Source organism: Balaenoptera musculus, chromosome 6 (genome assembly GCF_009873245.2).
Source record: "Balaenoptera musculus isolate JJ_BM4_2016_0621 chromosome 6, mBalMus1.pri.v3, whole genome shotgun sequence".
NCBI classification, from domain to species: domain Eukaryota; kingdom Metazoa; phylum Chordata; class Mammalia; order Artiodactyla; family Balaenopteridae; genus Balaenoptera; species Balaenoptera musculus.
In genome coordinates this window covers 82,252,030-82,264,970 of record NC_045790.1, presented here as the reverse complement: position 1 = coordinate 82,264,970, position 12,941 = coordinate 82,252,030, and the positions used below count along the sequence as shown (strand labels likewise).

The 12,941-nt window shown below is 37.0% G+C and overlaps 1 protein-coding gene across 1 annotated transcript in view; it reads left to right on the top strand.

The window, feature by feature from the left end:
* The window catches only part of XPA (XPA, DNA damage recognition and repair factor), a 40,438-nt gene that overhangs the window by 21,189 nt on the left and 6,308 nt on the right, over positions 1-12,941 (top strand). The window contains exons 3-5 of the mRNA XM_036854391.1: positions 3,342-3,447; positions 6,367-6,532; positions 8,208-8,325. Coding sequence (XP_036710286.1) covers positions 3,342-3,447; positions 6,367-6,532; positions 8,208-8,325 — 390 coding nt within the window. The remainder of the gene's footprint in view (positions 1-3,341; positions 3,448-6,366; positions 6,533-8,207; positions 8,326-12,941) is intronic.

Below are 12,941 nucleotides of genomic sequence, written 5' to 3'. Positions count from 1 at the left end.
CATTGGTCTTGGTAGTGATATTTTGGATATGACACCTAAAGCAGAGGCAACAAAAGTAAAACTAATAAACCAGTGGGAATGCATCGAACTATAAAGCTTCTGCACAGCAAAGAGAACCTTTGAAAAGGCCACCAACTGAATGGGGGAAAATATTTGCAAATCATACATCTGATGAGGGGTTAATATTCAAAATATAAAAGGAACTCCTACAACTCAATAGCAAAAAACTGTATAACACAAACCTGAATAAAAAAATGGCCAAAGGACTAGAAAAGATATTTTCCAGGAAAACTTCCAAATTGCCATCAGATTAAAAGATGCTCAACATCAGTAATAATCATCAGGGAAATGCAAATCAAACCACCATGAGAGATCACCTCACACATGTTAGGATGGCCATTATTAAAGAGACAAAAAGTAATTGTTGGTGAGCATGTGGATAAAAGGAACCCTTGTAAATGTAAATCAGTGCAACTACTATGGAAAACAATATGCAAGTGCCTCAAAAAATTAGAACTACCATTAATCCAGCAACCCCACTTCTGGATATTTATCCAAAGAAAATGTAAACAGTAACTCGAAATATACATGCACCCCCATGTTCATTGCAGCATTATTTACAATAACTAGATATGGAAACAATCTAAGTGTCCATTGATGGATGAATGGATAAAGAAAGTGTGATATGTGTGTGTGTGTGTGTGTGTGTATACATACAGTGGAATATTATTCAGGCATAAGAAAGAATGAAATCTTGCCATTTGTGACAACGTGGATGGACCTTGAGGGCCATTATGCTAAGTGAAGTAAGTCAGAGAAAGATAAATACCATATGATCTCACTTACATGTGGAATCTAAAACAACACCCCCCCCCCACCCCCCGCAAACTCACAGATACAGAGAACAGATTGATGATTGCCAGATGGGGGAGGAGGGAGGGAGGTGAAATGTTTGAAGTGGGTCAAAAGGTACAAACTTCCAGTTAGTCATGGGAAAGTAATGTACAGCATGGTAACAATAATTCTGTATTACATATTTGAAAGTTGCTAAGAGATTAGAACTTAAAAATTCTTATGATAAGAAATGTAACCGTGTGGTGACGAATGTTAACTAGACTTATTGTGATCATTATGTAATATATACAGTTGTTGACTCATTATGTTGTACACCTGAAATTAATATAATGTTATGTCAGTTATATCTCAACAAAAAAAGTGTACAGTACATGTATGCGTATTTGTGTGTGTGTCTATATATACGTATATTTCCTAACCCTGTTCACAGAAATGGCCATGAAGCAGAGGTAGCCCAGTAGCAGTGAGCACAGCTGGTGTCCAGATCTTGGATGCTGATACTGTTCTCCACTAAAGGGAACCACGGCCCTTCAGAGAAATAGCTGATTCCAGGGTTGGGGCAGGATGGCTACGAGATGAGCTTGGGACATTTTGTAATGCCAGAAAATATGTAAGTGTTCAGAAAGTGATAGAAGCATGTTACAGAGGCATAAGTGTCAGCTTGAAGGGGCTTCCACTGGCCAAATTTCAGACAATTTGAACACTAAAGTAATGAAGGACACCATTGAATAATAGGAATCCATGAGTCTATATGGATAATGTGTTAGTGAATGAATGACTGAATGGGGGAGGGGAAGGCTCTTGATTACAGTAGACTGGCAATTTCCAAATGGTAAATGTAAAGGGAGTGATGGAGTTTGAAAAATCATCCTTATGTATATTTAAAAATTTCCATTATAAGGCATTTTTAAAGTTAGGAAAATGTATGCACATTTTATGGCTTTTGATTAATAATACTGTGCAGTAGCCTCCTAATTGGTATTTCTGACTGTAATTTCTCTCTATTCAAACACATTCCAGTAAACAGTTTTTTGAAGATAGCACTTTCACTATATTTTCAGTTTTTCCTTTTGTCCATAGCTATGCCCTTGTAATATTTTAGAAAGGAGAGTGATTTTTTTGTTAGAGTTTGGAGATTAGTGAGATTGAGGAGTGCTAGAATACTGACTGACCTTCTTGTGTTAAGTAGGTAAGGGAAGGCAGTGATAGGAATACGTTGAACAAATCATGAACAAATGGCAACTCCATTTTTCTTCCTGCTGGGACTTGTGGCAGTTCTCAGAGTTGGGGCTTGGCAGTAGCAATCATCCTAAAGACTTAGGAGTAAAACTTTCAGACTTGCTGGAAAAAAAAAATTCTGTAGGATAAAGATCCTTAGCTAGGTATTTGAAATCTTTAAAAAAAAAAAAAAATCCGGCCTTACTGTACCTAGAGTGGTTTCTGTGCTGGGTATTGAGGATATATAGCTAAATACAGTCTCTGCCTTCAAGAGATTTCCAATCTAGTGGTTGAGACAGATGAAGAGGAAGCTGTTTACTCTGTTGGTAGGGGGGGAGGGAGAGAAAAAGTTTCCCATTTGAAAGTGAATTCTGTATTGCCTCTCTTTTCTGTGTTATATGTTAGTGCCCATCTCCCTTATCTGTAAGCAGCTCCCCCACCTCCCTCCGGCCTTGAGACTAATCTCTGTACTCTCAACAGTACTGTGGTGGGCCAAGTAATGGCCCCCAAAGATGTCCGCTCCTAACCATCCCGGAACCTATGAGTTTATTACCTTACAGAGCCAAAGGGACTTTGCAGATATGATTAAGGTTACAGACCTTGAGATGGGGAGATTATTCTGGGTTATCCAGCTGGGCCCAGTGTAATCACAAGGATCCATAAGAGTAGAAGAGAGGCAGGAGAGAGTCAGGGGTAGGTGTGATTATGGAAGAAGCCATAGTGATGGAAGAAGCTGCAGTTGCTGGCTCCAGCTTACATCCCTGGAGAAAGGGAGTCATGAGTCAAGGAATGCAGGTGGCCTCTAGAAGCTGGAAATGGCTGGTAATAGGTTGTCCCTCAAAACCTCCAGAAAGGAGTGCAACCCTGCCGTCACCTTGACTTTAGCCCACTGAGACCTGTGTCAGACATATAAACTACAGATCTGTGAGAAAATAAATTTGTGTTATTTTAGCCACTAAGTTTGTGGTAATTTGTTATACCAGCAATACAAAAGTAATACAAGTACCTTACATGTTGTTTGAGTTCAAAAATACTGGGTGAGTCCATAATTTTTTCCTTTATGGTATTTCCTTTTTCTTTTCTTTTTTCCTTAAAAAAATTTTTTTTTAGATAAATGTAAGATTATTTAATCAAGGTTTTATGTTGTCTTTTACGTAAATACGTTTGTATCAGGCATAAAATACATGCTGGTAAGCTAATAAAATAGAGGAAGCTCTATTCTAATCACAAAAAAAGGCAACTTAGAGAATTAATCTTCCTTTCTTTAGGACCTGTAATGGAATTTGATTATGTTGTATGTGAAGAATGTGGTAAAGAATTTATGGATTCTTATCTAATGAACCACTTTGATTTGGCAACTTGTGATAACTGCAGGTACTTATTTTTATTTCAGAGCATGTTCTAAATTACTAAAATTTAATGTTTGCATGTAGGTTTAGGGCAAAACAATAATTAGATCCATTTGGATTTAATATTTTCTTCATAAATATGTTTTTGTTTTGGGAGTTTCCTAAAATTCTGTGTTTTCCATTTTGCTAAAGAATTACAGGAAGACTGTGCTTATCAACATTATGCCACATAAATAGAAAGGATGTCCCTGGTTCTGCTATAGATATGTCCTTTTCCTTTCTGCTGGGGGATTGGGGGGGCGTTAACCATCTCTCAGTAGCAGGTTCCTAACCCTTCTCTCCCCCCAGCCCCTAAGGATCCCTTTGTTTCTTTCTTACTTTGACTAGTGTGTGTTGATACCTTGGGCAGAGGACTGGCACCTTCAATGAGAGGAGGGAAGTATAATGCCTCCAGCTACTCTTCTGGTACTCAGAACACCTCTTTCCATTCATTTCTACTCTTCTGGTACTCAGAACACCTCTTTCCATTCATTTTCTACTCTCCTGAATTGGCAGGGAAGAGATTAGATGAGGAAAAATCACATTCTTCTGTCATTCTTTTTCTTCTCCTAGCCTTTATCTCTTTTTGTATCACCACAGAATATTACTCACTCCACTTGGTTCTCCTATCCCTACTGCTTACCTCAGCCAAGTCCTGTGTTGGTGTCTTTCACACCTAAAGATCCCACCTTGGATTCTTACTTAGCCCTCTTACCTGTTCCCTGTCCCCACTTCTTGTATGTACAGTCCCAGATCAACTGCTCACACGCCTGGTGGACCTGCCTTTTCAGAGTACCTGCTGCAGACATCTAGAGCCATCACCACTGCCTTGTTGCTAAGTAGATCCTTAGAAGATAGAATGGGAGATGTTTTTGGTCTCATGATCAGATCTGTGATGGGAAATGTTCTGGTACCCACTGGAATTATAAACTCTATTCCCAGTGATGTAACAGTGTCATTAACGCACACAGTGGTTAAGGTCCACAGTGTTACCACTCTCCTTAAAGTACACATAGTGTTGGGAACTAAATTACCACGTATAACCTTAATTCCATGAGAAAATGGAAGCAACTAATTATCAATTTAAAGAAAGTTATGTAGTAGTCTGGAAATATACTTTTAAAATGTAAGCATAATTAGGAATACAGCCCTCCATTCTATTTGTTTTTCCCAACATCTTTGATGATTATAGATTAGTACAATGTAGTTTACCTGTTCCCTCCTTTGGTGTATACTTCCAAATTATTTAGTCTTCTTAAAGGTATTCCCAGTTATAACTCCTCCCCCCCCCTCCCCCCCACCACCTGTCCTATACCTCCTCCTAAGTGTTCACCATTTCATTAAAGGCCAGCTTCATTCACTGGCTGTTTCTCTATCCCATGTTTAATTCCAAGTCCATTTGGGTCTATATTTAAACCACATCCTGAATCCATCCATTTCTCATCCTCTGTACCATTACTGCCTTGGACTGTGCCCCTATCAGCTCTTGCCTGGACCACTGCAGTAGTACTCTTGTAACTGGCCTCTTCCCCCACTTTTGCACCGTCTCTTCTCCATATAGCATTTTACTCAAAACTCTTTAATGGTTTCTAATCCATTTAGAATAAAATTGTCTTCACCATTTCTTACAAGACCCCTGCCTGTCTCTGACTTTATTTTTCATCACTTCTCACCATCACTTACTTTAAGCATTCTGGTCACACTGGCCCGCTTGTTGTGAACTCCATTTGCAAAGCACACTCCTGTCCTAGAGTCTTTGTACTTTCTCTTCTTTCTGCTATGAATGTTCTTTCTCTAGCTATTCAGAATGTTTTCTGACTTCTTAAGGGCCCTGCTCAAATGTTTCCTCATCAGTGGCATTCTCTGATTTCCCAGTCTCTCTGAAAATTTCTTTTCCTTTACCATGCTTTGTATTCCTTTATAGCACTTTTATCAGTCATCATGTTTGCTTATTGACTGTCTTCTCCTAACTAGAATGTAAGCTTCCTGAAGACAAGGCTTTGTTTTATTCTTTGCTGTATTCCTAGTACCTTGGACAATACCTAGCATGTAGATGGAGAACAAATGAATGAGAAGAGCTATGTAATTGACTATGTCTCCATTTTAACCTGGGCTTTGTAAAAGCTCAGAGCCAACTGGAAACTTAGCTGTGCTTGGTGCATTTGGACCTTGCATGTTTATATTCCTTATATCCTGCCTGTCCTGGCTTTAAGCCTTATATTTTCTTACTCATTGAGTCTTAGTTCTCATTTATATTTGCTGTGTTCATGTAAGTTATTTCAAATACTTTGTGGAAAAGAGGGACTTAGTAAAAAGAAATTCTTAACATGTTAAATAACATGGATCTGCTGCTAATATAAATAGCTTCTCAGAATTAGTAAAAGAAAGTATTTTTCTGTTGGAATTCTTTTTTTTTTTTTTTTTTTTTAACAGCTAACATTATTTATTTATTTATTTATTTATGGCTGTCTTGGGTCTTCGTTTCTGTGCGAGGGCTTTCTCTAGTTGTGGCAAGTGGGGGCCACTCTTCATCGCGGTGCGCGGGCCTCTCTTGCTGCAGAGCACAGGCTCCAGACGCGCAAGCTCAGCAATTGTGGCTCACGGGCCCAGCCGCTCTGCGGCATGTGGGATCTTCCCAGACCAGGGCTCGAACCCAGACCAGGGCTCGAACCCAGACCAGGGCTCGAACCCGTGTGCCCTGCATTGGCAGGCAGATTCTCAACCACTGCGCCACCAGGGAAGCCCTCTGTTGGAATTTTTATGCTGCTAATTTGACCATGAGAGTTTCAGGAAAAAGTATTTTATATGTTTCTTTTGGCATGTATGCCCCTAGGTTTTGGGACTGTTTGAAAATCTAATTTATTTAAAACAACTACTTTATATAATGGACTTAATCTGTTTTCAGAGATGCTGATGATAAACACAAGCTTATAACTAAAACAGAAGCAAAACAAGAATACCTTCTGAAAGATTGTGATTTAGAAAAAAGAGAACCAGCTCTTAAATTTATTGTGAAGAAGAATCCTCATCATGCACAATGGGGTGATATGAAACTCTACTTAAAATTACAGGTCTCTAATAAGTTATATTCAGTCATTTTAAACCTGGGTCGGGTGTGAAGTTTTAACAATGAAATAGTTATAATTAGTTTTTACTTACAGAAAGTTAAAAAGATCCTTTTCATTTTATTGTTTTACATGAGTCATAGTCGTACATAATGACATTTAATAACATGTTTACTTATTTTGCTTTTTGATGTGGCACTTTGAAGCAAATGTATTACTATTGGGTGATGTTAGGAGTACAATTTGGAAACAAAAATGCTTGTGAAATAGGAGTCAGCCTGTGTTTCCCTTGCCCACCTACCCCCCAAATAAAATCATAGAAAAAAATTTAGGAATTTCACAGATGCCCAGAATCTAACTCCAGCTTCCTGTATCTACCCAAGAATGGTACAAATATCATAATATTCTTTTTTTGTGCCATTATATGAAAAATATTGGGAGGCATTGCTTTAGAGCACAGTTTGATTGGAATATACTAGAAAATCCTAGTATCTTCTAATAAAGAAACCACATTGTAAAAGCAAACATACACTGAATTTTCACTAAACATAATACACTGTTGATTAAAAGATTCACCATAATTTTATGTACTATTAAAAATGAAAAAATGCTGCTAATTAAACTGACCCAGTGCTGCCTTATCACTTGGTGCTTCTATTTTATTGAAATAGTGCCATTAGACTTACAATAGTTTTTTTTTTTTTGCTATAAATCATGCTTGTATGTACATAAAAAGGAAAATGCAAGTACCACAGATTTATTAAGGTATTCCTAAACTTAACTTACATTCAGAGTCCAATTCTTCTGAACCACTTTTTGACTCAGAGTTGTTAAAGTACCATTAAGTTACATTAGTGACGCAGCATTTTCAGGGATGTTAAATTGTGGAAAATGTGATGTTTTAGAATTTATGAAATAACAGAATATTGCTTTATGTTAAGAAATTTCAGTTTGGCTTGATCGATTGATATTTTGGTCCCTGTAACATATTGTGAGAGACATCCCGAGCATAATTCTCAGTGTGTATATCATTTCCCTAAATGTAAATAAATATTATAAAGAGTATATATATATTATAAAGAGTACATATATATATATTCCAAGGTTTTTAAACTAGAATAAAGACTTGTTAGGTCATTCAGCTACCAAAGTTTTTAAAGAAGATTCATATTTTGAAGGTCAGAAATTAGTCAAGTGGATGGAAACTGTTATTGATTCAGGAGAAGAGTAGTAGTGATTGATTTCCTGTGATGGGAGATTTCTGGAGATGACCTCATATTTAGATCTGATATGGCTAATTGGTCAGCAGATTTTTTTTGGTGATCCTGCCAAAAGTCATCAAACCCACTGACTACATGTAGTTCTCTTGATTCACGTGAAAACAAAGCAGAGAAGTGATTGCAGTCAGAGGACAGCTTTTCTATTTACACAGGCACACCTGGTTTTATTGTGCTTTGCAAATACATAATCTAATTCATCATACATTCACTGAGGGTTTCATAGGTTTAGATAGAGTTATTATTAGAGTTGTTTCTTATCAATATTTTAAAACTTTTAAATTTCAAATAAATACTTATAAAATTGCACTTAAGTTAAATCACTCTTTGGCACCTATGGATTTAATAATTATAACTATTTTACAACAATGAATCACAACTAATTTATGGATTCTGTATTTCAGATTGTGAAGAGGTCTCTTGAAGTTTGGGGTAGTCAGGAAGCATTAGAAGAAGCGAAGGAAGTTCAACAGAAAAACCGAGAAAAAATGAAACAGAAGAAGTTTGATAAAAAAGTAAAAGGTAAGTGGCTACATTTATATCATGAAGGACTGTGCTCTACTGCTTTGCAAAGAGCCTTTAGCTAAGTTCTTCCAGTTTAAAGATACAATGTCACCATTGGATTGGAAATTTTTTTTTTTTTCCCATAAATTGAAGAACAGAAGACTTTTTGTTTGCCCTCAGTAAGTTGGTGTTTGAGACTCTCAGTCCAAACCTCACTGCAATTCTAAAAAAGCATGTAAGCCCTCGTCTTCAAGTGAGTCATGTTTTTGTATAGGAACGGCGGTAGGGTCAGGAATGTACCCCTGGTTAAGGGTTTGGCATCAATACAATCTTAAATGTGACCCACAGGTTTATCAAAAGTGAAGTTTTCCACCAGCAAACCTCTCTAATTGCTTAAAATGAAAAAATAATGCCTAAGTCTCAGTGATCTAATTTAGCAGCTAGAAGGAACCTTCTAATGTCAGATAGTCTAATCACTTTTGTATATGAATAAAAGACCTGGAAGGGTAGAGTGACTTGTTACATAGGTGCTAGAGAGTTGGGACTGGAGCCAGGATTTCATGACCGAAAGTCTGCCTTGGTACATTCATTCCTCTGTCCATTCATCTGTCTATCCACGTGACTGTCCATTCTTTTGTCCATCTGTCTCTGTATTTATTTGTCCATGCACCCATCCATGTATGCATATATGCAGAAGTCTGTCTGTCTATCCATCTGTAATCAGTGTATCCAACAATTGCTAAGTGTCAGCTGTGTTCCAGGCTCTGTGCTAACACAAATGCTGGCGTCAACATTTTGTCAGAAGAGAAAGACTGGTAAACTTAGTCATAATCGAGTGTGATAAGTACTGTGACAGTGATGAACATAGGATGCTATAGGAGCACAAAGGGCACTTGTTGCTGTATCACAGGTTCCCTACAGAGAATCTTAAAAAGCAGGCATAAATGTTCTTCATACCGTAGAGTGCCAGTGTGGTGTCAAGTGTATATAGATAACGTGTATTCTCTGTATATACAGGGTTATACATATACTAAATTGATCCATTTAAAATGAGTATCGTAGCCATAATAAGTAATTTTGCCTATGTGTTTAGGATTTAGAAGAGGTTTTGGAAGGTGAATGAAGATAGTTCATATGTCTTAAAACAAAAGAGCAAACAAAAAAAAAATTGAATGTAAGCCTACCTTGTTCCTTCTTATTGTGAGGGAATTCTTTCCCCCATTTCAATACAAGAGTAATTCATGTGCAGTGCAGAGAAGTTAGAAGACTACAAAGAACTTCTATCCCATAATTATACTACCCAGAGACAATCATCAGTAACAGTTTGTCTATTTTTCCAGTTCTTTTCTATGCATAGGCCCTTAAAAAATTTTTATAAAAATGGAAGCACTGTTGGACATTTATGAAGTATATCAAAACTTCTCTGTATTTCAGTTTCTTCAACTATAAAAATGATGATAATACCACCCACCTTATAAAAGTTTAGTAAGGAATCAGTGAGACATTATACATAAGTTGCTTAGACGAGAACTAGGGCAGAGTGACATCCCATAGATCGTAGTATTACCGTGGGATATTATGTACCTGTTATAAGAATATGGCAGTTCTGCATGTGTTGCTGTACAAGGATACTCTTTAGAGAAAAGTTTTATTTTTTTCCCCTGTAGATATTATATAATGAAGGCAGGTAAAAGATCCACTTATATATCCTTGGACTTGGGTGTAAATATTCAAATATTTGTCAATGATTGCTTTATTCTTTAATTACAGGAAGAGAATAATAGTTGAGCGTATTTCACATTTCTAATTCAGCTTTCTTAATTTTGATTACAAATGAAAATTTTGATATGTAAAATTGATCAACTTAACAGTAAAGAATAAAAATCAAAGTTTAATAAAAAAAAATTTATCAAAGACAGACAACCCCATGATAAACATCCTTATATACATCTTTATATAAATTATAGTTACTTAACATATCATTTCCTGAATCAGAGGGTAATAAGCACACTTTTATGCCTTTGTAGAGAGGTTTCCTATAGCAAACTATGCCATGTAAGAGCATTTCATTGAAGATTCGTCCCCAGATTAGCCACTTCTGTACCACAATCTTCCAGAATCCCTGCAAGGGCCAGTTGAGAGGATTTGGAAAGACTTCTTTTGAATTTGGTCCTTTCTTTAATCTCTTCTATATTTTACCCTGACCCTTGTTCTCTTCCAATATCAAGGAAAGCCTTGAGGGATCAGGTAACAGAAGGCACCTTAAGGGGTGTGAAAAAGGAGGGCACATTGATAGACTAATCACATATCAGCCTAGCGTTTTTGTTAGCCCCAGCTCCCTGAATCACCTCAGCTCTTCCCTTTCTGCTGCCTCCTCAAACTACTTTCCTGGTGGTATTTTGCTGTAGATAATAATATATGGATAAAGGAATTAGAAAGTTATACCTTCAAAGTGATGAAATATTTTAAAAAGAGGGTCTATCTGTAGTTTTATTAGATACTATAATATTTCTGTAGTTTGGTCAAGATGTCATCTAAAGGGGACTAAATTCTATAATTTGACTAACAATAAAAGATGATGGCATCTGTTTAATTTCTTTATGCTTTTTTCCTATAACAATTAAGATAGTCATCTATTTAAACATTAGCATGACTAGAACATTTCTTTTAAGATTTACACAGTTCACATGGTTTTGTTTTTTTAAAGAAGTATAAACTCAAACATAATTGGCTGTTTTTCTCTATGTTAAATTGCTGCTATTATCCACCAGATAAACTACTGTGGATTTTCCTCATCCTTGAAGAGTTTGAATTTGCCCTGAATTTTTTCTTGGACCTCCTAAGACTGGTTTCTTTAAATCAGTTTATTTCTTGTTTGTATGAAGCATGCTTTTTGAGGAAATTTTCCAAGTGGTTACAAGAATGGTTTATTTTCTAAGACCCTGTTAGAATCTAAGAATGTTTTTCTGTTTCTCTTGCATATGAAAACCTGAGCTCTCGCTCAGTTGTATAAACGTTACTCCATTGCCTTCTGGTGGTTACTGTGCAGAGGTCAGTGCCATGCCTTCTTTAATTATGGCTTCTTCTTGTTGATTTACTTCAGAGGTTGGTGGATATGTTCCTGTCCTCCTGACTAGGCCACAAAGGGCTGAGAGTGGAGTAGACACTGTAGAAATTAGAAACAAGGAGCTTACTATGCACTTTGCTCAGAAGGCTCAGAACAGAGAGGAATAAAAGCAAGTCTAAAAGTTTTTTTGGTTCAAAAGAAATTGGAACCTGGTTCCTCTTGGTCTTCTGATTTTGATCCACAAAGAAGCTGACACAAAGTTTACTTCTTTATGGAAAGGTAAGAGATTACATTTACCTGTTTTTAGAATACTATCTTCTACTTCATCAGTTTGAGAAAGAATTGATCTTACCAGAGAAGAAAATTATAGATAGTATAAGGTGTATATATAAATTGAGACAAGGTGAAGACAAGAATTTCCTTGTCGGCAAGTTCAAATTGTTACAGATCTCTTAGATCCGAGAAGGCAGAAGTAGAAAGGATGGCATCACTGTGCTTAGTTTAACTAGATTTTAAAAAAGGCAGTATGCGTTGGCCTGGATATTGGATGGGAACTTTGAATTGGTGCAAATACACAGAACATTTTGGGTTTGCGTGGCTCCTTTCCACAGATAAGGTGGCTGTAAGGCTTTTCTTTAAAGTTATACTCAGCTTTCTCTTAATACTGGTAGAGGTTAGCCTTCTAAAAACAAAGAACAATTAATCTTCATTGTTTGTTAGTATGCACTTTTTTCCCCAAAAGAGGTGGGTGAGAAAATCCCATTTGGGGGCTCCTTCTAAGTTTGTGAACATTTTACATTCTGGCCCTGCGGTTATATTTATGACTATTTTGGGGCTTCTCTCAGGGGAGTTTGAAGGACACAATTTCCTATCCTCAGTTTTGGAGGATAGGAAACTTCCTATCCTAACTTCATATGTTATTTTGTTATTTCCTTGTGATTTTTTTCCCCTCTCGTTACCAATGGGCACCCTATGTCAAAACTTCCTGCCCTCCCATCAGGTATTTAGAAGTATCTGGTCTCCCTCCACTAGTTCTTTTATAAGTTTATCTGGTAAACAGCATTGGGCTTCTTTGAATACAGGCTGCCTCTTTTGTAAAATTAAGATATTAAGCTGGATAAAATACAAGTTTTAGAGTGGTATAAAATACATTTTTCATCGAAACAAAGATTTAGGGGAAAACTTCTTTGGGTAAAAAATAGAAACACTCCCTGAAGATAATCAGTAGCAAGACTGATGGTTATCATGAACAATTTTATAACCTTCCAAGGGAAGTAGTCTACAGCTTTTTGTGTTGTGAAATCCTGGGCCAGTGGGGCCAGGAGGTTGGAACGTGGTAACCGCTGTTCTGTTCTCCAGCCTCGGTTAGGCTTTCAGGGCTGCTTGGTACGTCCCCGCTCCACCCCCAAGGTTTCCTGAGTTTTCCCAAGGCCTAGCAGACCTTTTCTCACTCTTCTAAAGTCTCTGATCTTTCCACCTCTTCTTCTCATTCTCAGCAGTAGGTAGTTGACCTCTACTTTCCAAAGTTTTAAGTTGCTTAAATGAAGTAAGGTGAAAAACTTTCTAA